Below are 24,490 nucleotides of genomic sequence, written 5' to 3' on the forward strand. Positions count from 1 at the left end.
AAGCTTAAATGTATTATCATGGGCAGGGGTCCCCAACCTTTTTTGTACTGCAGACCGGTTTATTATTGACAATATTCTTGCAGACCAGCCGGCCGGTGGGGGGTAGGGTTGCCAACAGACAAGAGTAGCAGTCAAATACGTTGTGTTTACCCCGAGAAAGACTACCATGACCATGAAGCCTTGCACAGGCACCTGTGTGCACATGTGTGTACGCACCGATTTTTTTTCTACAAATCGTTTTTGGTGATTCTGTTCAGTGAAACTACACAGTACATACATTATTTCTACTTTATATAGGCTGTGTATTTATCATATCATTCCTGCTTTTACTATATGTTAGTGTTATTTTAGGTTTTATATGTTATTTGGTATGATTTGGTAGGTTATTTTTTGGGTCTGGGAATGCTCAAAAATTTTTCCCATATAAATGAATGGTAGTTGCTTCTTCGCTTGACGCCATTTCGGCACGAAAAGTTTCATAGGAACGCTCTACCTTAGCGGGGGAAATACAGGACAAGGGCGGTCCCGTATGGGACAAACCAATTTAGCCCAATATACGGGATGTCCCGGCTAATACGGGACAGTTTGCAACCCTGGGGGGGGGGCGGGCGGGCGGTGTTAATCACTACCGGAATATAGGTGATTTCGGTAATATAGGTGATTTTCCTCGCATGAATATAGTGATAAGTCACTTATAAGTCAATAGCATCATAACATTTTAAGTAACGTTTTGGATATTAAACACACAGCGCATTTTTCCTCGTATGAACACATAAAATCATTGCAACACACCAATATCGCTGAATCAGTGGGAGCCCTGGGCTTGTTTCCCTGCAACAAGATGGTCCCATCGAGGGGTGATGGGAGACAGCGATACTCAAAGGCGGTTCCTTATGTCCAGTCTATTCCGCAACTTAGTTCTCGTTGCATTCATTGCAGAAAACCCCGCTTCGTAGAGATATGTTGAAATGGAAGCAACATTTTCAGTGCTTTCGTGGCTATCTCAGGATATTTAGCCTCAACTTTGATCCAGAATGCTGGCGGAGATGTTATGTCAAACATACTTTTCAGCTCGCCGTCATTTGCAAGCTCGAGGAGTTGATCTTCTTCCCTCGCGGTCATGAATGATGCGTGCGTAATGACCTCGGGTGCGTTCAACTTCAACAGTGGGCGAGACAGGGAATGAGGAAAGGTGCAGCTGACTCATCTCGCCAAATCATATCGTTTCCTCGTGGCCCAGTAGCACATGCTTTGGTTGGGGACCACTGATCATGGGTATAAACAGCATGAAAGTTTGCTTTATTCAGCAGCAGCACATTACAAGCAATAATTACATAAACTTAAATCAAACAATTATACACAACTTACACTGCACAAGTAACAAAAAAAATGACATTAGTGCAAGTATAGTTTGATGTAAAATTTAGGGGTTTTCCAAGAACCACAGTGGGAAGCAACTATTATTGAACCCCTAGGTGTGGGTCATCAGGCTCATGTACACCCAGAAATGAGAAGGCGGCACGGCTCAGGTGGTGAGATCCTGGATGATAGATTTCAGTTTACTTCCAATTTCAAAATAAAGCTCAGAAATAAATACATCAATATTTACAAAACTGTAAACTGTTCCAACCCTTCCTGTTGGATAGGTACACAAGGTTTGTGGGCCGGATGAAGTCAAGCGGGATTTAGAGTAAAAAGGCATTTTGGTCAGCGTGAATGAGTTAAGGTGAAGCGCCTGTTTCCATACTTCACAAATCTATCAATATCAATATTAAATACACACACTTCTTTCAACTGCTTCATTTATTCATAGATGAATATCTGCTTATCTTCCATAGAATAGTATGCTTCCCTCTTGCATAGCCTTCCATTTTTCTTTCAATGTGCCTATCTAAGAGTCCATTAAATGTCCCTAATGTATCTGCTGTTACCACCATCCTTAGCAGAGCGTTCTATGCACCCACCACTGTGTGTAAAAAATAAACCCCATTTCTGACATCCTCCCCATACTTTCCTCTAAAACACCTTAAAATTATGCCGCCTTGCATTAGCCATTTCCACCCTGGGAAAGTCTCTGGTTGTTCACTATCTATGCCTCTTATCTTGTTCACTTCTTATCAAAGTTCAAAGTAAATTTATTGTCAAAGTATATATCACCATATACAACCTTGAAATTCATTTTCTTGTAGACGTACTCAATAATCAATGAAAGACTATCTAAAGTGGGCATTCAACCAGTGTGCAAGACAACAAACTGTGCAAATACGAAAAGAAAGAAATAATAATAAACAAGCAATAAATATCTAAAACATGAGATGAAGAGTCCTTGAAAGTGAGTCCACAGATTATGGGAACATTTCAATGATGGGGAAGTGAAGTTATCCCCTTTGGTTCAAGAGCCTGATGGTTGAGGGATAGTACTCCTGAACCTAGTGGTGTAAATTCTGGGGCTCTTGTACCTTTTTCCTGGTGGCAGCAGGAAGAAGAGAGCATGAGCTGGGTGCTTGGGGGGGGGGGGGTCTCTGATGATGGATGCTGCTTTCCTGTAATAGTGCTTCATGTAGATATGCTCAGTGGTGGAGAGGGCTTTACCCATGATGGACTGAGCTGTATTCGCTACTTTTTGGAGGATTTTTCATTCAAGGACATTGGTGTTTCCAGACCCAAGCTGTGATGCAGTCAGTCAATATAGTCTCCACTACACATCTATAGAAGTTAGATATCATGCTTACCCCTCATCCTCCTCTGCCCCAAAGAGAAAAACCCAAACTCACTCAACCTTTTCTCACAAGGCAACATTGTGATAAATCTCCCCAGCATCTTTTCTAAAACTTCTACATTCTTCCATTGAAGCTATTGAAATTAAGCACAATCCTCAAAGTGTGGTAGAACCTGAATTTTACAGAGCTGCAACGTTACCTCGTAGCTCTTGAACCCAATCCCCCGACTAATGAAGGCCAACACATCATACTCTTTCTTAACAGCTCTATCAACTTCTATGACAATTTTGAGGGATCTATGGATATTAAGCCCAAGATCCCTCTGTTCCACCCTACTGCAAAAAAATCCTGCACTCTGTCTCAAGTATGATCTTCCAAAGTGCATTGCTTCACACTTTTCTGGGTTGAACTCCATCTCCCATTTCTCAGCCCAGTTCTGCATCTTATCAATGTCCCATTGCAAACTATGACAACCTTATACACTATCCACAACATCACCAATCTTCAGGTTATCTGAGAACTTACTAACCCACCTTTCCACTTCCTCATCCAAGTCACCTATAAATTACAAAAAAATCACAAAAAGCAGGGATCCAAGACAAATCCCTGTGGAACATCACTGGTCACCAACCTCCAGGTAATATACGCTTGTGATGAAATCCTAAGGATTATTCATTATGGACTCTGCCTTTAAAAAGAGAGAGAAAGCTGTACAGCACAAACAGCTTGTTGCAGAGAGAGATAGGGGCCAAGACTGCTTACAGTTTGTTTGGGATTTATGCAAGGACACTGCCAGTTTCTGAGTTCCTACAGAGAGAGAGGGGAGGAGCTACATGATGGACAGCTGGTGTTTGGCACAACAGTATTTAAACCAGCGTAGTTGCTTGTTTCGCAGGACACGCAGACGCACTAAGGTGTGGCGAAACTACCACTACACTTGCAGGTGCCCACGAGTGTGGGACTGAGGATCGATTAAGAGGAAATTATTATTAGTGCATGAAAGAGCAACCCTGTGGAATCTACAGTGTGTCTAACTCTTGCCTGGGTTGGTAGATTATCACTTGAAGACGGCGCTCTTAAGTTGGTCAAATCTGGCTAACTTGGAAGTTTCGGGGGACAACGGGAAGAATCGACGGCATCGGCTTACGTGGACAACAAATCATCTCTCTCTCTCTCCTCAGTTCTACTCAACTCAATAACATGAACTGAACTGACTTCGTTTACCCACCATCATAGGACTGTATCACTTACCACCCAAGTTGAAGTTGTTTGCATTTTATATTTCCACACCTATATATGCATAAACTTTGCTAACCTGTTTGATTTATCTGGTTATATATTACTGTATTGCGTAGTTTAGATTATTAGATTATGAGGACACTCAGTCCTTGTTTATTGTCATTTAGAAATGCATGCATTAAAAAATGATACAATCTTCCTCCAGAAAGATATCACAGAAACACAGGACAAACCAAGACTAAAATTGACAAAACCACATAATTATAACATATAGTTACAACAGTGCAAAGCAATACCGTAATTTGATAAAGAGCAGACAATGGGCACAGTAAAAAAAAGTCTCAAGTCCCAATAGCCCCATCATCTCACGCAGACGGTAGAAGGGAGAAACTCTCCCTGCCATTAACCTCCAAGCACCGCAAACTTGCCAATGCATTGGAAGCACCCGACCGCAGCCGACTCTGAGTCCGTCCGAAAACTTCGAGCCTCCGACCAGCCCTCTGACACCGAGCACCATCTCTGCCGAGCGCTTCGATCCCACCCCGGCCGCAAAGCAATAAGCAAAGCTGAGGACTCGGGGTCTTCCCCTCCGGAGATTCTGGATCACACAGTAGCAGCGAAGCAGGCATTTCAGAAATTTCACTAGATGTTCCTCCGTGCTCTCATGTCTGTCTCCATTAAATCGGGACTGTGCACGGCACCCTACTTGACAGATAACAGATATTACCACCGGAGTGGCCGCTGCAAGCTGCGTCGCGCCACCATCTTCTCCTCCCGCCGTTTATTAGTTACTAATAAAAATAGTGTTAGTAAACAGCAAAACCAGACTCCAGGTGTGTTCCATTTCTGCTGGTTACCAGGTACATAACACGCTCCATTTACTACCACCCTCTGCCTTTAGTGGACAAGCCACAGAATCCATGCAGCCAGCTTTCCTTGGATCCCATATCTCCTGGCTTTCTGTATGAGTCTATACTGGGGAACCTAGTCAAATACCTTACTAAAATCTATATACACCACATCCACTGGTCTATCTTCAATCTGTTTTGTCACCGACTCAAAGAATTCAATCACGCTCGTGAGGCACAACCTGCATCCCACAAAGCTATGCCGACTGTCCCTAATCAGACTATACTTTTTCAAGTGCTCGTAAATGCCATCTCTAAGCATCTCTTAATTGCCATCATTGCAGAAGAAGCAAAGCTGCTCCAGAGGCAGAGGATGTTGGGTGAGGAAGGGAAACAAGGGTTTAGACCCGGCAACATTCTTTTTGCTTTTCTCTGTACTTTCAACCTTATTTACATCTTTCCTGTAGGTAGGTCACCAAAACTGCACACAATATTCCAAATTAGGCTTCATTAACATCTTATACAACTTCAACATGACATCCCATCTCCTGAACTCAATACAATGATTTATTAAGGTTAATCTGCCAAATGCTTTCTTTATGCCTATCTACCTGTCTTCCTCGCTGTCCACTACACCCCTAATCTTGGTGTCATCTGCAAGTTGCTGACCCAGTTAACAACATTGATATAGATGACAGACAACCACGGGCCCATCACAAATCCCTGCGGCACTCCACTAGTCACAGGCCTCCAGTCAGACAGGCACCATCTACTATCATTCTCTGACTTCTCCCACAAAGCCATTGTTGAATTCAATTTATTACATCTTGAATGCCAAACGACTGAATCTTCTTGACCAATCCTCCCATGATGGACATTCTCAAATCCTTGCTAAAGTCCATGTAGACACCATCCACTGCCTTGCCTTCATCTTGGCAACTTCCTCAAAAAACTCTATAACATTGGTTAGACACAACCTACCATGCACAATGCTATGCTGACTATATCCCTAATCAATCCATGTCTATCCAAATACTCATATAGCTGGTCCCATAGAGCACCTTCCAATAATTTACTGATGTCAGGCTCACTGGCCTATAACTTCCTGATTCATATTTGGAGTCATTCATAAACAGAGGATCAAAATTAGCTATCCTCCAATCCTCTGCTACCTCACCCATCGCTAAGGATTTAAGTATCCCTGGCCTCAGCAATTTCTGCACTAGCTTCACACGGGGTCCAAGGGAACACCTTGTTGGTCCCTGGGGATTTATTCACCCTAATTTGCCTTAAGATGATAAACACCTTCTCCTCTGTAATCTGTATGGGGTCTGTGAAATTGATGCTGCTTTGCCTCATTTCTATAGACTGTGTCCATCTCGTGAGTAAATACAGATGTAAAAAAATTCATTTGTGATTTCCCCCATCTCTTTTGGCTCTGCATATGGATTACCATAATGACCTTCCAGAGACCCTTGCAATCCTTTCAACATATCTGTAGAATTCCTTAGGATCTTCCTTCACCTTGTCCTCTCTGGCAACCTCATGCCTTCTTTTAGTCCAACCGATTTCTTTCTTAAGTGTTCCCTTGCATTTCTTATAGCACCTCATTCGTTCCTACTTGTCCATACCTGCTATGCACCTCCTTTTTTAAACCAGGACCTCAATATCACTTGAAAACCAAGGTTCCCAAAACCTGTTATCTTCACCTTTTATTCCAACAGGCACATGCAAGCTTTACGCTCTCAAAATTTCACTTTTGCAGACTTCCCATTTACCAAGTACATCTTTGCCAAAACACCCTGTCCCAATCTACACTTGCCAGATCCTTTCTGATACCATCAAAATTGGCCTTTTTCCAATTATGAACCCACAGACCAGACCTATCTTTTCCTATATTTACTTTGAAACTAATGGCATTATGATCACTAGATGGAAAGTGTTCCCCTACACAAATTTCTGTCACCTGCCCAGTCTCATTCCCAAACAGTAGATCAAGTATCACACAATCTCTCATTTGGACTTCTTAATCTTATTAAGGAAAATTTCCTGAACAAATTGACAAACTCTATCCTACCAAGCAACACACATAAAAGTTGCTGGTGAACACAGCAGGCCAGGAAGCGTCTCTAGGAAAAGGTACAGTCGACATTTCGGGCCGAGATCCTTCGTCAGGATTAACTGAAAGAAGAGCTAGTAAGAGATTTGAAAGTGGGAGGGGGAGATCCGAAATGATAGGAGAAGACAGGAGGGGGAGGGATGGAGCCAAGAGCTGGATAGTTGATTGGCAAAAGGGGTATGAGAGGATCTTGGGACAGGAGGCCTAGGGAGAAGAAAAGGGGGGGGGAACCAGAGGATGGGCAAGGGGTATAGTGAGAGGGACAGAGGGAGAAAAAGGAGAGAGAGAAAAAGAATGTGTATATAAATAAATAACGGATGGGGTACGAGGGGGAGGTGGGGCATTAGCAGAAGTTTACCAAGACCTTTTACGGTATGGGAGTCCAAGTCAATATGTAGAAAGCTAAAAATCGCCTACTCTAACCTTATTTTTCTTGCAGCAGTCTGCGATCTCTGTACAAATTTTCATTCTCATGCCCAGAACCTCCCGTCAGTTCCCCTAACTCATGAATCCCTATCACCACAGCTTTCCTTTCTTCCCACCTTCCCTTTAAAGTTACAGAGCCAGACTCAGTGCCAAAGACCTGACTGATGTGATTTTCCTCTGCTAGGCCTTTCCCCACCCACAACAACAGCATCCAAAGTGGTATACGTGTTGTGGATGGGATAGCCACAGAGGTACTCTGCACTGGTTGTTTAACCCCTTTCCCCTTCCTGTCACCCAGCTTCCTGTGACCATCACTCTATCACTCCCTCAGCCACCTGAATGATCTGGAGTTCATCACTTCGGGCTTCAACTTCTTAACGCGCAGTGTGCATATTATCCCTGTGACTGTTCAGATTTCCCTCAAGTGTTCTGGTTTCCTCAGGACAGTAGGCTGATTGGCTATTATAAATCTCACAGCAGTTAGATACACTTCTTGCAGGTGTAGTCAATAAAGATACTGGAGGTCTCCCAGCCTTCCTACATCCTGGAAGTGGCACATTCAACTATCCTGCCTGGCATCCTTACTGTTCTAACTGAGCAAATATAAACAATGAAAACAATAAAACTCTGTGTGTGGGCGGGGGGGGGGTGGGGTGGAAGAAGAATCTATCTATAGGTTTTTCACCTTCTCTCACTCGCCTCTCCTTACTGGTCTCAAAGAGCTAAAGCCTCAAAATACCACTCTAACACTATCCACTCCAACAAAGCTGCTCCGCTTGCCCCTGCCTTAACTTAATTTATTCTTGCCAATTAATCTCAAATTGACCACTGTTCAGTCGCTGCCTTTTTTACTCAATTGGCGAACCTGAGTAAAGCTGCATCTTCTCAGGTTTCAGATCGCTGATTGGGCGCTGCTCAAAACAGTAAGCCTTTTCAAAAATAACCAAGTTCGAGATACAATCAAAAAACAGGAATTAACTTTTCCATTCCTAGACATTTTGGACAATTCAATTCCATTTACCATTACAACTTGCTTTAGCGCAAAGTATTCTTTAAAAGTTCTGCAGGATTACTTTTAACAGGAATAATAATTCATCAAGGGATAGTGAACTGAGGCAACGAGAGAATTTAACATTGCCTCGTTAATTGAAAACGGGATTTTTTTTGTCAACAATTTGCTGGGAGGAATTCAGCAGTTCGAATAATATTTGTGGGGGGAAGTCAATTGTTGACGTTTGAGTTAGAGATCTAGTTTATTTAACTGATTTTGAGATATGGGAAATCTTAAAGTGCTTGAGATAAACAGCAAGTCAGGAGTCGAAGAGACAGGCAGAAAAGGGGCCTCGGACTCAAAGCGCAAACTGTTCCTCCCTTCAGTGATGCTGACTTTTGCGCATCTGTGGTACTTTCTGCTTTTACCTCGGGGAGACGTTACGATCACCCTGAAGCTCGAACCCTCAGAGTTCCCATCCGGAGAGGGATAGAAGAGTGTTGGTTTTGCTTTGACCAGATCAACAGAAGACTCTCATCTTAATCGGGCTCAGGGTGGAGACAAAGCTCACCGTCCACTAGGCCTACAATGCAACTCGAGGTGAAACTGCCTCAGGCCTCTCCCCACGGCCACAACCTCAGCCGATAGCTCCCGACCCGGGCTAAATCGGTTTAAACCTGCTTCCCGTCCTGCACTGCGCTGCTTGCCAACAGACTGAAGCAATCGCCGGCCGATTACACGACAAACACATAGCTTTGGATCGATTCGATTAATCATGCCTGTTGCCAGAGGCGGGGAAAAGAGAGTCAGTGGAACTGGTCAAGGGGCAAAGGTTGTTCCGAGTGTGACGAGTTGTAGGTTGCGGAGTGAGGCCAAAATGTACCGTCGTAGTGGGCTCCTGGTGTGGGAAATAATGAGGACGGCAGTAGGTCATGTCCCGGGTTGTCCTGCTGGCCTGAGAGCAGCTTGTACCGCGGAGGGTAAGGACGCCCACAGCCGCCCTGCATTTGCTCCGTGTGAGGCCCAGGCCGTCCATCGCCGCGCCGCGTTTAGCCCAGGTGAGGCTCTCGTCGTAGTAATGAGCCCGTGCATTTAATGACTTCTCGTCCTAACGACTTGCTGGCAGTTTATGCTAGACTCCAGAAAAGCAACGTGTTTCAAGCAAGTTCTTGAGGGCAATGTTGCCATCAGAAAGAGAAGGTACAGGAGCCTCAGACCCACACCACCAGGTTCAGGAGTAGTTATCCCTCACTCATTGCGCTCTTGAACTAGAGGGGATAACATCATTCAACTTCACTTGCTGAACTGTTCCCCACGACCTGTGGATTCATTTTCATGGACTCTTCAGCTCATATTCCTGATATCACTGGACAACAAATTTTTTCAAAATTGTTGCTTCCTCAGAATTTTTTTGTTTATGATAGACTGCTTGAAGATGAACACATAATTTCAGACTACTTGTATCACACAGGAATTTGGAGAAACAACAAATTAACTTTTGTTGAACATAATGTGTTTAATTGCATAATGGTGCTGATGCTTTGCAATAGTTCAACTAAGTTAAAAATATTCTGTTAATGATTTTCATTTGTACTCAGTATCTGAGGCTTCTTGCTTAAGTGTCCAACGATAATTTGCCAGGATTGATGGATTCCAGTTGCCCTGGTATCTTTTCTCAATGACCGCAATGTCCTGATGAAACCTTTCACCATGCTCATCACTAATAGCACCAAGATTTGTAGGGAAGAAGTGTAAATGGGAATGCAGAAAGTGAATCTTTAGTGATGTTGCGTTTCAAGGCTTTATATGCTTGAAGCATGCTTTCAACCAGCTGCATGTAGTTTGGTGCTCTGTAGATGCCGAAAAAAATTTCAGCAACTTCCTTGAATGGCTTCCATGTGATTTTCTCCGGACTCACTAGAAATTCTTCAAATTGCCTGTCATTGATGACCTGTTTGATTGTGGACCAACAAAAACGCTTTCCTTAATCTTGGCATCAGTTATTCTGGTCTCTGTGTCTATTTGAGACAGCATCTGTCTCAAATATTAAAATCCTTCATAGAAATTTTTGTGCCATCCTTACAGTCCTGAACCCAATAATTATTACTAAAACCTGTCCTGCCATGCAGCAGCCGTGCCGCCGAAGCATGCCTGGACAAGATAGGAAACTTTCTGGCTTACATTGTAGGCAACATATTAATTGACTTGAATTATGAATTGAAATAATAAACATAAGTTTATTTTAAAAAATGATACATGATAGGGAAATTTCATGCTGATTTTCATGATCAGTAACCCAAAATTCATAAGATACACCTAAAGGTATTCAGGAAGCAAAATCTTTGTAAAATCTTTGTATTTACTGCTTATTAATTATCATTAGTTTTCTTTTGTATTTGCACACTAGTTGTCTGCCCTGTTGGGTGCGGTCTTTCATTGATTGTCTTGTGGTTATTGGATTTATTGAGTATGCCCACAAGAAAATTAATGTCAGGGTTGTACGGTGACATATGTGTACTTTGATAACAAATTTTTTTTGAAGTTTCAACACCTCATGTTCGGAAACGATGGAAAATCCAAGTGTAACTGACTCCATACAGCAGCATGGTTAGAAGGTCTACTAGTTCATGCACTGAGAATGTGTTCATTTCTGACATCCAGTGCTGTGTGGATATTATCCCTGTGACTGTTCAGATTTCCCTCAAGTTTTCTGGTTTCCTCAGGACAGTAGGCTGATTGGCTATTATAAATCGCACAGTAGTAATGGTTGGTAGAATCTGGGGAGGGTGGGAGCGAGGGGAGTTGATGGGAATGGATGTGATTGAAGTGGGGAGAGAATATATCACAGGGAAATGATAGTGAAGGAATGAGATTTCTCTGAGCTCAGCACAATGTATAAGAATATGAAATCTCTCCTCAACCAGAAACCAGCCTGATGAGTCATTAGTGCACTTCGATAGCAAGTATATTTTGTAAATAAGAAAATCAAAATTCTACACCATTGTTCAGTCTTCACCAAGGCCCTACATAATTGTGACAGTGGGAAAGTGTGTATGAAACCAGAAGAAATAGCAGAGGTACTTAATGAATACTTCAGTATTCACTATGGGAAAGGATCTTGGTGATTGTAGGGATGACTTGCAGTGGACTGAAAAGCTTGAGCATGTAGATATTAAGAAAGAGGATGTGCTTGAACTTTTGGAAAGCAACAAGTTGGATAAATCGCCAGGACCGGATGAGATGTACCCTAGGCTACTGTGGGAGGCGAGGGAGGAGATTGCTGAGCCTCTGGCAATGATCTTTGCATCATCAATGGGGACGGGAGAGGTTCTGGAGGTTGGAGGGTTGCGGATGTTTTTCCTTTATTCGAGAAAGGGGGTAGAGATAGCCCAGGAAATTATAGACCAGTGAGTCTTACTTCAGTGGTTAGTAAGTTGGTGGCGAAGATCCTGAGAGGCAGGATTTATGAACATTTGGAGAGGTATAATATGATTAGGAATAGTCAGCATAGCTTTGTCAAGGGCAGGTCGTGCCTTACGAGCCTGATTGAATTTTTTGAGGATGTGACTAAACGCATTGATGAAGGAAGAGCAGTAGATGTAGTGTATATGGATTTCAGCAAGGCTTTTGATTAGGTACCCCATGCAAGGCTTGTTGAGAAAGTAAGGAGACATGGGATCAAAGGGGAAATTGCTTTGTTTATCCAGAACTGGCTTGCCCACAGAAGGCAGAGTGGTTGTAGTCGGGCCGTATTCTGCATGGAGGTCGGTGACCAGTGGTGTGCCTCAGAGATCCGTTCTGGGACCCTTAATCCTTGTGATTTTTATAAATGACCTAGATGAGGAAGTGGAGGGATGGGTTAGTAAGTTTGCTGATGACACAAAGGTTGGAGGTGTTGTGGATAATGTGGAGGGCTGTCAGGGGTTACAGCGGGACATTGACAGGATGCCAAACTGGGTTGAGAAGTGGCAGATGGAGTTCAACCCAGATAAGTGTGAAGTGGTTCATTTTGGTAGATCAAATATGATGGCAGAATATAGCATTAATTAGATTAGATTAGATTGAGGACACTCAGTCCTCGTGTATTGTCATTTAGAAATGCATGCATTAAAAAAATGATACAACGTTCCTCCAGAATGATATCACAAGAAAACACAGGACAAACCAAGACTAAAACTGACAAAACCACATAATTATAACACATAGTTACAACAGCGCAAAGCAATACCATAATTTGATAAAGAGCAGACCATGGGCATGGTAAAAAAAAAGTCTCTTTCTTTCTTTTTAAATCTTTTTATTAATTTTCCAAAATAACTATTGATACAGAGAGATTGAAATAATCTTATCGTTGATAAGCATGTGCAAAAAAGATTTCAAATAATAAGTATAATAGACTTCCAAACTCTTAATGTAATTAATCATAGAGAAAAAAGAAATAAAAAGAAAAAAAATACAAAGAAAAACCCCCAAAAAAAGATAGCAAACAGAACAAAACAAGGCTAGACCAATATCTTAAATCAAACACTTTCAGTAATGTCGTCAACTCCGCTCCTCTATTCATATATTTTAAGTTAATAAGGATTTGGAAAGGTCAAATTACATCATATGAAAATGTTGAATAAATGGTTTCCAAGTCTCTTCAAATTTAACCAAAGGATCTAAAATGTCACTTCTGATTTTTTTCTAAATTTAAACATAACATAGTTTGGGAAAACCCTTGAAATGTAGTAGGAGGACTGGTCTCCTTCCAGTTCAATAAAATTGATCTTCTGGCCATTAACATAACAAATGCAATCATCTGACAGGCTGAAGAGGATAAATATCTATGTTCTACCACTGGCAAACCAAAAACTTTCGTAATAGGATGGGGTTGTAAATCAAAACACAAAACTGTTGAGATAATATCAAAAATATCTTTCCAGAATTTTTCCAAAAGAGGACAGGACCAAAACGTATGAGTTAAAGAAGCCACCTCAGAGTGACATCTGTCACAAATAGGGTTTATACAGGAATAAAAATGGGTTAATTTGTCTTTAGACATATGGGCCCTATGCACTACTTTAAATTGTATTAGCGTATGTTTAGCACATATAGAGGAAGAACTAACTAAATGAAAAACTTGATCCCATTTCTCTATAGGTAGGCAAAGTTGAAGTTCCCTTTACCATTCATTTTTAATTTTATCAGATGTCCCTTGCTGTAATTTCATAAATAAATAGATGCTAGTAATCCCTTCTGAAAGGGATTTAAACCTAAATTGTTATCGGTGATAATCAGTAGGGTATGAGATTGGGAAGGTAGGCAGCGAGGTACTTAAAAAGTTTCTTATTTGTAAATATCTAAAAAAAAATGGGATCTGGACAAATTAAATTTATTAGATAACTTCAAAAGATATGAAGCAGTTATCCAGAAATAAGTCATGAAAACATACCTTTCGTTTTCCATATCAAACAGGCTTGATCCACAACCGAGGTTTGAAAAAAAAATTAGATATAATAGGGCTTGATAATATAAATTTGTTCAAACTAAAAAATTTATGAAATTGAAACCATATTTGTAATGTATGTTTAATTATTGGATTAATCATTTGTTTATTCAATTTAGATAATACAAAGGGAAGTGAAGTTCCTAAAATGGAAGCCAAAGAGAACCCTTGTGCAGAGTAGCCTTCAAGGTTTACCCAATGTGGACTTGGAATTATATTCCAATCTTGTGTCCAAAATATTAAATATCAAATATTAATTGCCCAATAATAGAATCTTAGATTAGGCAATGCTAAACCACCATCTTTCTTGGACTTCTGTAAATATTTTTTACTTAACCTGGGATTTTTGTTCTGCCATATATAAGAGGAAATTTTAGAATCGATAGTATCAAAAAAAGATTGAGGAATAAAAATTGGTATTGCTTGAAATAGATATAAAAATTTAGGTAAAATAATCATTTTTAATAGCATTAATTCAGCCAATCAGTGATAGAGACAATAGGGACCACTTAGTAATCAGTTGTTTAACCTGACTAAATAACGGTAAAAGGTTGAACTTGAATAAATCCTTATGTCTCTTAGTAATTTTAACTTCCAAATAAGTAAAATAGTAATCACTCTGAATGGAGAACATCCATAAATGGGAACCTGCATATTTAATGGAAAAAGTTCACTCTTACCTAGATTCAAATTATAACCAGAAAAACTACTGAACTGAGCAAGCAGAGATAATACTGCTGGAATAGATTTCCCCGGGTTAGAAATATATAGTAGTAAATCATCTGCATATAGTGATAATTTATGTGTCTCATTTCCACGAGTAATGCCAAATATATTAGGAGAGTTACGAATAGCAATAGCTAGCGGTTCCAAGGCAATGTCGAATAGTAGTGGACTAAGAGGGCAACCCTGCCTAGTACCATGGAATAGATGAAAGAGGGGAGATCTTTGAGTATTAGTAAATACCGAAGCCAAAGGAGTAAGATATATCAATTTAATCCAAGATATAAATAGCGGACTAAAATTAAATTTCTCAAGCGTATTAAACAAATATGTCCATTTGACTCTGTGAAAGGCTTTCTCAGCGTCCAATGAAATGACACATTCTGGAGTTCTGGGTGAAGGAGTATAAACAATATTCATTAATCTAATATTAAAGAAAGAGTAACGATTTTTAATAAATCCAGTCCAATCAGCAGAAATAATTTGAGGCAATGCATTCTCCAAACTCATTGCCAATATTTTAGAAAAAATCTTAGGATCCACATTCAACAAAGATATAAGCCTATAAGATGCACATTCAGTAGGATCCTCATCTTTTTTAAGAATTAGGGAAATAGAAGCTCGATAAAAAGATTGTGGTAATTTACCTATAGATACTGCATCCCTAAAAGTTCTACATAGCCAAGGAGTCAGTGTAGTAGAGAAAGATGTAAAAAAATCTACTGTATACCCGTCTGGGCCAGATGCTTTACCTGAGTTCATCGAAGAAATAGCATTTTTTATTTCTCCTACCGCTATAGGTACATCTAGTTTCAAATGTTCATTAGATGATAATTTTGGAATATTCAATTTCTTTAAGAATTCATGCATTATAGTGGAGTCATCAGGAAATTCTGATTGATATAGGGAGGTATAAAATTCTTGAAAAGATTTATTTATCTCATCATGGTCAACCGTCAGAGTACCATCTTTTTTACGAATCTTAACAATCTGTCGCTTAATCGAAGCCGATTCCAATTGATTAGCCAATAGTTTCCCAGTTCTATCACCATGTATATAGTATTGACTCTTAGTTTTAATTAATTGGCTTTCAATCGAAGATGATAGTAATAGACTATGTTCCATTTGAAGTTCAACTCTCTCTTTGTAAAGCTCCTGATTAGGCTATAGAATATTTCTTGTCAATTTCTTTAATCTTGTCAACCAGTTTAAGTATTTCATTATTAGTTTGCTTTTCTAATCCAGCAGTATATGAAATAATTTGTCCATGAATGTATGCTTTAAAAGTGTCCCATAGTGTCCCGTGGGAAATACTCTCCGTAAAATTCGTTGTAAAGAAAAAATTAATCTGTTCTTCAATAAATTTAACAAAATCTGAATCCTGAAGCAAAGTGGTATTAAATGGCCATTGTCCAGAACTAGAAGATGTATCCCTTGACTTAATAGATAGTTTCAATGGCACATGATCGGAAACAGCAATGGAATCATATTTGCAATCAATAACAAATGGAATTAATTGAGAATCAATAAGAAAATTATTCTTGAATAGTGATGATATACATGTGAAAAAAATGAGAACTCTTTCTCGTTAGGATGCAAGATCCTCCAAATTTCTGAGATTCCACAGTCAGTCATAAAAGAGTTAATAAGAGTAGCTGATTTATTCGGGAGTACTTGATTGGACATCGATCTATCCATCAAAGGATTTAAACAACAGTTAAAATCTCCGCCTAAAATCAACATATAATCATTTAAATTAGGAAGAGATGTAAAAAGATTCTTAAAAAATTCGGGACAATCAACATTTGGGGCGTAAACATTAAGCATAACAACTTTTTTGTTAAATAACAAACCAGTAATTAACAAAAATCTACCATTCGGGTCTGAAACCGTCTCATGATGCAAAAATGAAATTGACGGATCTATAAAAATAGAAAGACCTTTTACTTTGGCCTGTGAATTCGAGTGGTACTGTTAATCCTTCCAGAACCTATAAAAACGCTGATTATCCTCTTTTTGGACATGAGTTTCTTGTGATAATGTGAGCATTCATCCTATGGAATACTTAAAAAAAATTTTCTTCCGTTTAATCGGGTGGTTTAAACCATTTGTATTCCAAGAAACCAAATTAATAATCTTATCCATAGTACTGAACTCGAGCATAAGGTATGTGAAGGGTTAACCAGAGTACAAACTCATGACCCCGGAAGAGGGAAGAAGGTCCAAAGAGGAACCGCAAGTCACGGCATTTCGGACATTTTGGTAGTTTCAGGTCAGCCCGTTTAAAAAGAAAAACTAAATTGAAAATAGGAACAAAAATGCCACCCCTCTCCCGCAAAAAAACAGAAAAAAGCCAGAAAGTGGCCAATGCTAAATCTACAGCAAAATCTAACCCCATCTTTCCAGAAGGCAACCCAAAAGAAATATGTTTATCATAAGAAACACCACCCATAGTCAAAAAAGTGAAAAAAAGTTAGTATAAATGTAAGGAAAAGATTACAACAATTACAAGCATAAAATAGATACTTCTTACTTATATTTAAAAAAGAGACCAGGTGCCAATTCATATTATTAGTTTTTCGTATATAAATGATCGGAAGTGACTCAAGAAGAAGAGAGAATTCTAGGAAGAAGAAAGAAGCAATCCACCATCTTAAAATATAATACTTCTCCAGTAACATTACGAAAAAATGGAAAACAAACGTTAAAACTGTAACTAAATTGCTCTCAAAAGGAAAAAATATTAAAAGTGAGATATACAAAATCACTAAAAAAAAAGCGTATTATCATTTAAGAATGTAAAAAGTACCTACACTACAAAATCAAGGCAAGAACCCTCAGAATATAAAATTCTAATTCTATAAGGTAAATATTAACTTTTTTTTTAAAAAAAGGAAATGAAAATCAGATCAAAGAAAAGAAAAAAAAACAATGCATTAATTAGTCCTCAGCAGAGGAAGACAAATTGTCGAGAAAACTTTGAACTTCGGTCAGAGTTTTGAACAAACGACAAGATTTGTCCGGCATAACAACTCTCAAACAGGCTGGGAACAACAACGCTATTTTATAGCCCTGACGATAAAATTCTGACATCTGTGGTTTAAAAGCCACCCGTTCTTTCAATAATTCTTGGCTGAACTCCTCAACATTTCGAAATTTAAAACTTTGAAATTCAAAGCCTTTCTGTCGAGCAGCTCGATTCACTTGTTCCTTAACATGAACATAGTGAAACCGAATAATGACTGGCCTCAGTCTGGCTTGTTTCGCCGGTTTAACATGTAAAGAACGATGTGCATGGTCTAACAACGGGGGTTCCTCCAAAATATCTGAATCAAACACATCCACTAACAATTTAGAAAAGTATTTAGCAGGATCTCCCGTCTCAACATCTTCAGGAAAACCGATTATTCGCAGATTCTGTCGTTGAGAGCGATTTTCAAGATCAATAATCTTGGCTTTATAACGCTCCAACTGCTGAGTTGCCAAAGTTAAATTTTTTTCAAGAGCTTCAATTTTTCGATCCCTTTTGCGGCCATCTTCATCCAGTTCCAAGATTCTAATTTGTTGTTGATCGATTTCACGTCTGAACGATTTAATATCATCTTGAGTCGTCTTCACCACTCCTTCAATTACGGTGCGTCTTTGATTAATTGTAGTCTCTAGAAGTTTCTTCATTATTTCAAGAGTTAGTGGAGCCTCCTTCGATGCTTCAGGATCATCATCTTTTTTTCCGTTCCCACTGGAGCCCTTTCCGTTTTTAACTTCTCGTCCTCTGGTATGCATTTTCAGTAAGTAAAAATCAAATTTCAAAGATATATTTGTAGTATAATTCCTTTAGTGTAAGTATAGGTAAAGTAAATAAGAGTGGTTACATGTAAAAAAGATAAAGAGAATGGAGCAACGTCAAAGTACAGCTCACTCCATGAGTGCCCCCCCGCCGGAAAAAAAAAGTCCAAAGTCCCAATAGCCTCCTCATCTCACGCAGGTGGCAGAAGGGAGAATCCCTCCCTACCATGAACCCCCAAGCGCCGCAAACTTGCTGATGCAGCACCATTGGAAGACCCGACCGCAGTGGTCTCTGAGTCCGTCCGAAAACTTTGAGCCTCCGACCAGCCCCTCCGACACAGCTTCTCCGAGCACCATTGTCTGCCAAGCGCTTCGACCCTGCCCCAGCTGCCAAGCAACAAGCAAAGCCGAGGACTCGGGGCCTTCCCCTCGGGAGATTCTGGACCACACAGTAGCAGCAGCAGCGAAGCAGGCATTTCAGAAGTTTCACTAGATGCTCCTCTGTGCTCTCATGTACGTCTCCATCAAATCAGGATTGTGCACAGCACCCTACTTGACAAATAACAGACATCACCACCGGAGTGGCCACTGTGAGCTGCATCGCGCCGCCATCTTCTCCTCCCGCCTCTTGGGAGTGTGGAGGATCAGAGGGATCTTGGGGTCCGAGTCCATAGGACGCTCAAAGCAGCTGCGCAGGTTGACTCTGGTTAAGAAGGCATACGGTGCATTGGCCTTCATCAATCTTGGGATTGAGTTTAAGAGCGTAGTGTTGCAGGTATATAGGACCCTGGTCAGACCCCACTTGGAGTACTGTGCTCAGTTCTGGTCGCCTCACTACAGGAAGGATGTGGAAGCCATAGAAAGGGTGCAGAGGAGATTTACAAGGATGTTGCCTGGATTGGGGAGCATGCCTTATGAAAACAGGTTGAGTGAAGTCGGCCTTTTCTCCTTTGAGCGACGGAGGATGAGAGGTGACTTGATAGAGATATATAAGATGATGAGAGGCATTGATCGTGTGGATAGTCAGAGGCTTTTTCCCAGGGCTGAAATGGTTGCCACAAGAGGACACAGGTTTAAGGTGCTGGAGAGCACTTACGGAGGAGATGTCAGGGGTAAGTTTTTTACACAGAGAGTGGTGAGTGGTTGCTGGCAACGGTGGCGGAGGCGAATACGATAGGGTCTTTTAAGAGCCTTTTGGATAGGTACATGGAGTTTAGAAAAATAGAGGGCTATGGATAAGCCTAGTACTTTCTAAAGCAGGGACATGTTCGGTACAACTTTGTAGGCTGAAAGGCCTGTATTGTGCTGTAGGTTTTCTATGTTTCTGTGTTTCTATAATTGCAGAAAGATATCATTACTCTTGTATCAAATCCTTATGCAGTAAAGGGCAGCCTATTACTTGCCTTCCCATTTGCCCACTGCTACATCATGTTAACTTTCAGTGGCATATGCACATTTCCTTTTGACCATCAACATTTCCCAATCACTCATCACTTAAAAAGTATTTAGTACTCCTGTATTTTCTGCTGAATTGTTCACCTTCAGATTTTTCCAGATGTGTTCCATTCAGCACAGTGTTGCCCATTTCTCTAGCCTCTTTGATAGATTGATAGTTTGATAGATTTTGCACATCAGGGAACCAAGTCTTATGAGGATTTTGCTGGAAGGTGATACTACAGTAGAAGTACGGCCATGATTTTGATGGAGGAACAGGCAAAAAGAGCTGCATAGCCTAATCCTCATTCTTATTTTTATGTTGTAACGGGAGATCGAACACGGTTCAGTTTCACTGGTCAAAGTCAAAAATCAAAGAAAATTTATAACAAAGTTTGTTCAAGTTACTGTATATGGCCTTGCGACTCATTTTCTTGCAGGTATTTACAGGAAAATAAAGAAATACAATTGAATTCAGATTTGGGAACAGCTTCTTTCCAACTGTGATAAGACTACTGAATGGATCCTGACCTGGATCTGGGCCGTACCCTCCAAATATCCAGACCTGCCTCTTGGTTTTTTTTGCACTACCTTACTTTCCATTTTTCTATTTTCTATTTATGATTTATAATTTAAATTTTAAATATTTACTATCGATTTGTAATCCAGGGAGCCAGAAGCGCAGAATCAAATATCGCTGTGATGATTGTATGTTCTAGTATCAATTGTTTGGCGACAATAAAGTATAAAGTATAAACCATATATAAACTATCACTGACAAACAACCAATGTGCAAAAGACAAATTTTGCAAATAAAAATTAAATAATACTGAGAACAGGAATTGTTATTGTCAAAAGTGAGTTTGTAGGTTGTGGAATCAGTTTAGAGTTGTGAGTGAAGTTATCCACGCCAGTTACAGCCATGATGCCTGATTTTTGTAGATAACGAAGCCTGAGCTTGTCTGTGTTGGACCTAAAACTCCTGTACGTTCTGCCTGATGGTAGTAGTGAGAAGGAGGAATGACCTGGATGGTGGGATCCTTGATGATGGATGCTGCTTTCTTGTGGTAGCACTCGGTGTCAGTGTGCTCAATGGTAGAAATAGCCTGTCAAACTGAGAAAGCAGGGAGTCTGCAGGACTTGGATCAGGATAATGGACAGATAAGTGGCAGATGGAATATAGTGTAGGGAAGTGTATGGTCATGCATCTTGGGTGAAAGAATAAAGGTGTGGACTATTTTCTAAACGGAGAAAATTCAGAAATCAGAGGTGAAAATGGACTTGAGAGTCCTCATGCAGGATTCCTAAAGGTTAACTTGCTGTTTGCATTCATTGTAAGAAGATAGAATATAAAAGCATGATGTAATGCTGAGGCTTTATAAGGCATTGGTCAGACTGCACTAGGAGTATTTTGAGCAGTTTTGGGCCCCTTATTTAAGAAAGGACGTGCTGGCATTGGAGAAGGTCCAGAGGAGGTTCATAAGAATGATCCTGGGAATGAAAGTGTTAATGTATGAGAAGTGTTTGAAGGCTCTGGGACTACCCCCGCTGGAATTTGGAAGAATGTGCGGGGAGGGAGAAATCTGATTGGAACCTATCGAGTATTGAACGACCTAGACAGAATTGACATTGAGAGGTTGTATTGAGAAGTCTAGGCCCAGAGGACACAGCTCATAATACAAGGATATCACTTTAAATCAGAGAAAAAGAGGAATTTCTTTAGTCACAGGGTGGTGAATATATGGAATTCATCGTCACAGAGGAGGCCAAACCTGGGGTATATTTAAAGCAGAAGTTGTTAGGTTCTTGATTCGTAAGGGCATTAAAGCTTACGGGGTAAGGCAGGAGAATGTGGTCAAGAGAGAGAATACACCATCCATGATGTCATGGTGGAGCAGACATGATGGGCTGAATGCCTAATTCTGCTCCCATGACTTAAGGACCTATTGATCCCTGCTCTTTGCTTTTTTTTAAACCTATTAACCAACTTAATACACTCGATTTCAGGGCCATCATGTCAACTCTAACAAAGTGGGTTTCTCACTGACTGCAAAACCTATGAGCATTGAGTGGAATCCATATATTCTTCAGCTTCAGAAAACTTTTGTTGCTTTTTTCCCCACAAAAAAGGTTTGGTGTGATAAATAATGAAATTCCTGTTTTCTTCTACTGTAGACCTGAACAGTTTTGTTTCTCGGACTCATACTTGTGGAGAGCTTTGTGCTGCTCATATTGGTCAGGAGGTTAGACTCTGTGGCTGGATTCAGTATCAAAGGTATGTACTAAGTATTTGTTCCTTTGCTGATTTGTAGATTAGCTTTATTTGGCAAGTGTGTTGTTTGTACACTTACATCAAGTAACATTCGAGAACGTCGGGGGCAGAAGTGAGTATAGTTGCTATTAGTAAGGACAGGTACTTGGGAAGCTGAAAGGTTTGAAGGTAGATAAGTCCCCAGGGTTCTGAAGGAGGTAGCAGACAGGAGGCAAAGAGAGGAAATAAGGGTGGCCTGGTTGGATGCCGATGACTAGTGGTGTTCTGCAGGGGTCAGTATTGGGGCCACTTCTTTTTACATTATGTGTCAATGATTTGGATAACGGAATGGACTTTGTGGCCAAGTTTGTGGATGATACAAAGATAGATAGAAGGGCAGGTACTATTGAGGAGGTAGGGGATTTGCAAAAGAACTTGGACAGACTAGGAGAATGGGTAAAGAAGTGGCAGGTGGAATTACAGTGTAGGGAAGTGTATGGTCATGCACTTTGGTAGAAGGAATAAAGGTGACTATTTCTAAACAGGGAGCAAATTCAGAAATCAGAGGTGCAAAGAGACTTGGAAAATCTAGTGCAGGATCCCTTAAAGGTTGGCTTGCAGAATGAGTCGGTAGTAAGGAAGGCAAATGCAGTGTTAGTATTTAGAGAGAACTAGAATATAAAAGCAGGGATGTACACTCAGTGTCCACTTTATTAGGTACATCTGTGTTCCTGCTTGTTAATGCAAATATCTAATCAGCCAATCGTGTGGCAGCAACTCAATACATAAAGGCATGCAGACCTAGTCAAAAGGTTCAGACCAGACATCAGAAAGGGGAAGAAATGTGATCTAAGTGACTTTGAACATGGAATGATTGTTGGTGGTTTAAATACGTCAGAAATTACTGATTAATGGGAATTTCATCAACAACAGTCTCAAAGCAAAACAACATCCACTGAGCAGCAGTTCTGTGGGCAAAAGCACCTTGTTAATGAGAGAGGTCAGAGGAGAATGGCCAGACCGGTTCAAGCTGGCAGTAACTCAAATAACAACATGTTACAGCAGTGGTGTGCAGAACAGTATCTCTGAACGCTCAACACGTTGAACCTTGAAGTAGATGGGTTACATGTTCTGTATGTTCATGGTCTTCTGCTGCTGCTTCATGGTTCGATGTGTTGTGCATTCAGAGGTGCTCTTCTGCACACCACTGTTGGAATGTGTGGTTATTTCAGTCACTGTTGCCTTCCTATCAGCTTGATCCAGTATACCCTGTACCTAATAAAATAGTAATTGTAAAGGCTTTATAAGGTATTGATCAGACCACACCGAGTATTATGAGCAGTTTTGGGCTCCTTATCTCAGACTGTGTGTGCTACCTTTGGAGAGGGTCCAGAGGAGGTTCACAAGAATGATCCAAGGAATCATTCGTAGGTTAACATATGAGGAGCATTTGGTGACTCGCTGGAGTTTAGAAGAATGAGAGGGGCTCTCATTGAAACCTATTGAATATTGAAAGGCCTTGATAGAGTGGACGTGGAGAGGATATTTCCAATAGTGGGTGAATCTAGGTCCTGAGGGCACAGCTTCAGAATAGAGGCGAACGTATTCAGAAGAATAGAGATGAGGAAGAATTTCTTTAGCCATAAGGTGGTGAATCTGCATTCATTGTGTATATATAAAGTGGAGGTTGATAAGTTCTTGATTAGTAATGGCATCAAAGGTTACAGAGAGAAGGCAGAAGAATGGCATTGAGAGGAATAGTAAATCATTCATGATTGAATGGCAGAGCAGACTTGATGGGCCACATGGCCTAATTCTGTTCCTCTGTCTTATGGTCTTCCCTTTCAATGTAGAAACACTGACAAGGATTGTTCCTGAACTCTGAATTTTATATACTATTGTTTAAACAGATTTAACAAGAATAATAAAACACAGTAAAGTCAGTGGTTTGGAGGCAGGTATAATGAACATGTTCAACTCTGAAATTCCATTCAGCATGTAGTTTCTGACATGTGACTATCTGAGTTACTGTCACCTTTCTGTCAGCTTGAACCAGTATACCCCATACCTAATAAAATGGCCGCTGACTGTATGGTTAAGGCAATACAATGCAAGCAGATAGCAGCAATATAGTTTCATAATTGAGGGCTGATCTTTTAAACTTGAAAATTGCCGTGGAAACTACTGCAGTAAACAGCCTGCATAAAGCCATTAAAATGAATAACCAACAGTACGAATCCTAGAAAGAACCAATAGACATGGCAGAATAAATCATCCAGAAGATAAGGCTTGCAGCTGGAAATACCAGGGAGGCCTCTTAGTCTTTGAAAACATGGTTGCAGGGGAGGGTATCGGGTAAGACTGAAGACCAAGGCAATCCTTTGTTGGCACGCTTCTGGATTATGTGTAGTCATTAGAAAACAAGATTGAGGATCTCAGAGCATGACTATTGGTAGGGTACAAGG

At 40.4% G+C, this 24,490-nt stretch overlaps 2 protein-coding genes across 5 annotated transcripts in view; one reads left to right on the forward strand and one right to left on the reverse strand.

Moving 5' to 3' along the window:
* The window catches only part of cenpl (centromere protein L), a 42,365-nt gene extending 33,341 nt beyond the window's left edge, over positions 1–9,024 (reverse strand). Inside the window, exon 1 of the mRNA XM_063063701.1 lies at positions 8,772–9,024. The gene's annotated coding sequence lies outside the window, so the exon portion shown is untranslated. The remainder of the gene's footprint in view (positions 1–8,771) is intronic.
* A 122-nt stretch (positions 9,025–9,146) lies between these two features.
* dars2 (aspartyl-tRNA synthetase 2, mitochondrial) overlaps positions 9,147–24,490 on the forward strand; it is a 95,429-nt gene continuing 80,085 nt past the window's right edge. For 3 of the 4 annotated variants that reach the window (XR_010019869.1, XM_063063705.1, XM_063063704.1), the window contains exons 1-2: positions 9,147–9,401; positions 21,950–22,049. Coding sequence is in view for 2 of the 4 variants with exons in the window: in XM_063063705.1 (XP_062919775.1) it covers positions 9,221–9,401; positions 21,950–22,049 (281 nt within the window). In the remaining 2 variants the exon portion in view is untranslated. The remainder of the gene's footprint in view (positions 9,402–21,949; positions 22,050–24,490) is intronic. The other variant, XM_063063706.1, reaches the window with a different exon arrangement.

This window comes from Mobula hypostoma, chromosome 12 (assembly GCF_963921235.1).
Source record: "Mobula hypostoma chromosome 12, sMobHyp1.1, whole genome shotgun sequence".
Classification (NCBI taxonomy): Eukaryota; Metazoa; Chordata; class Chondrichthyes; order Myliobatiformes; family Myliobatidae; genus Mobula; species Mobula hypostoma.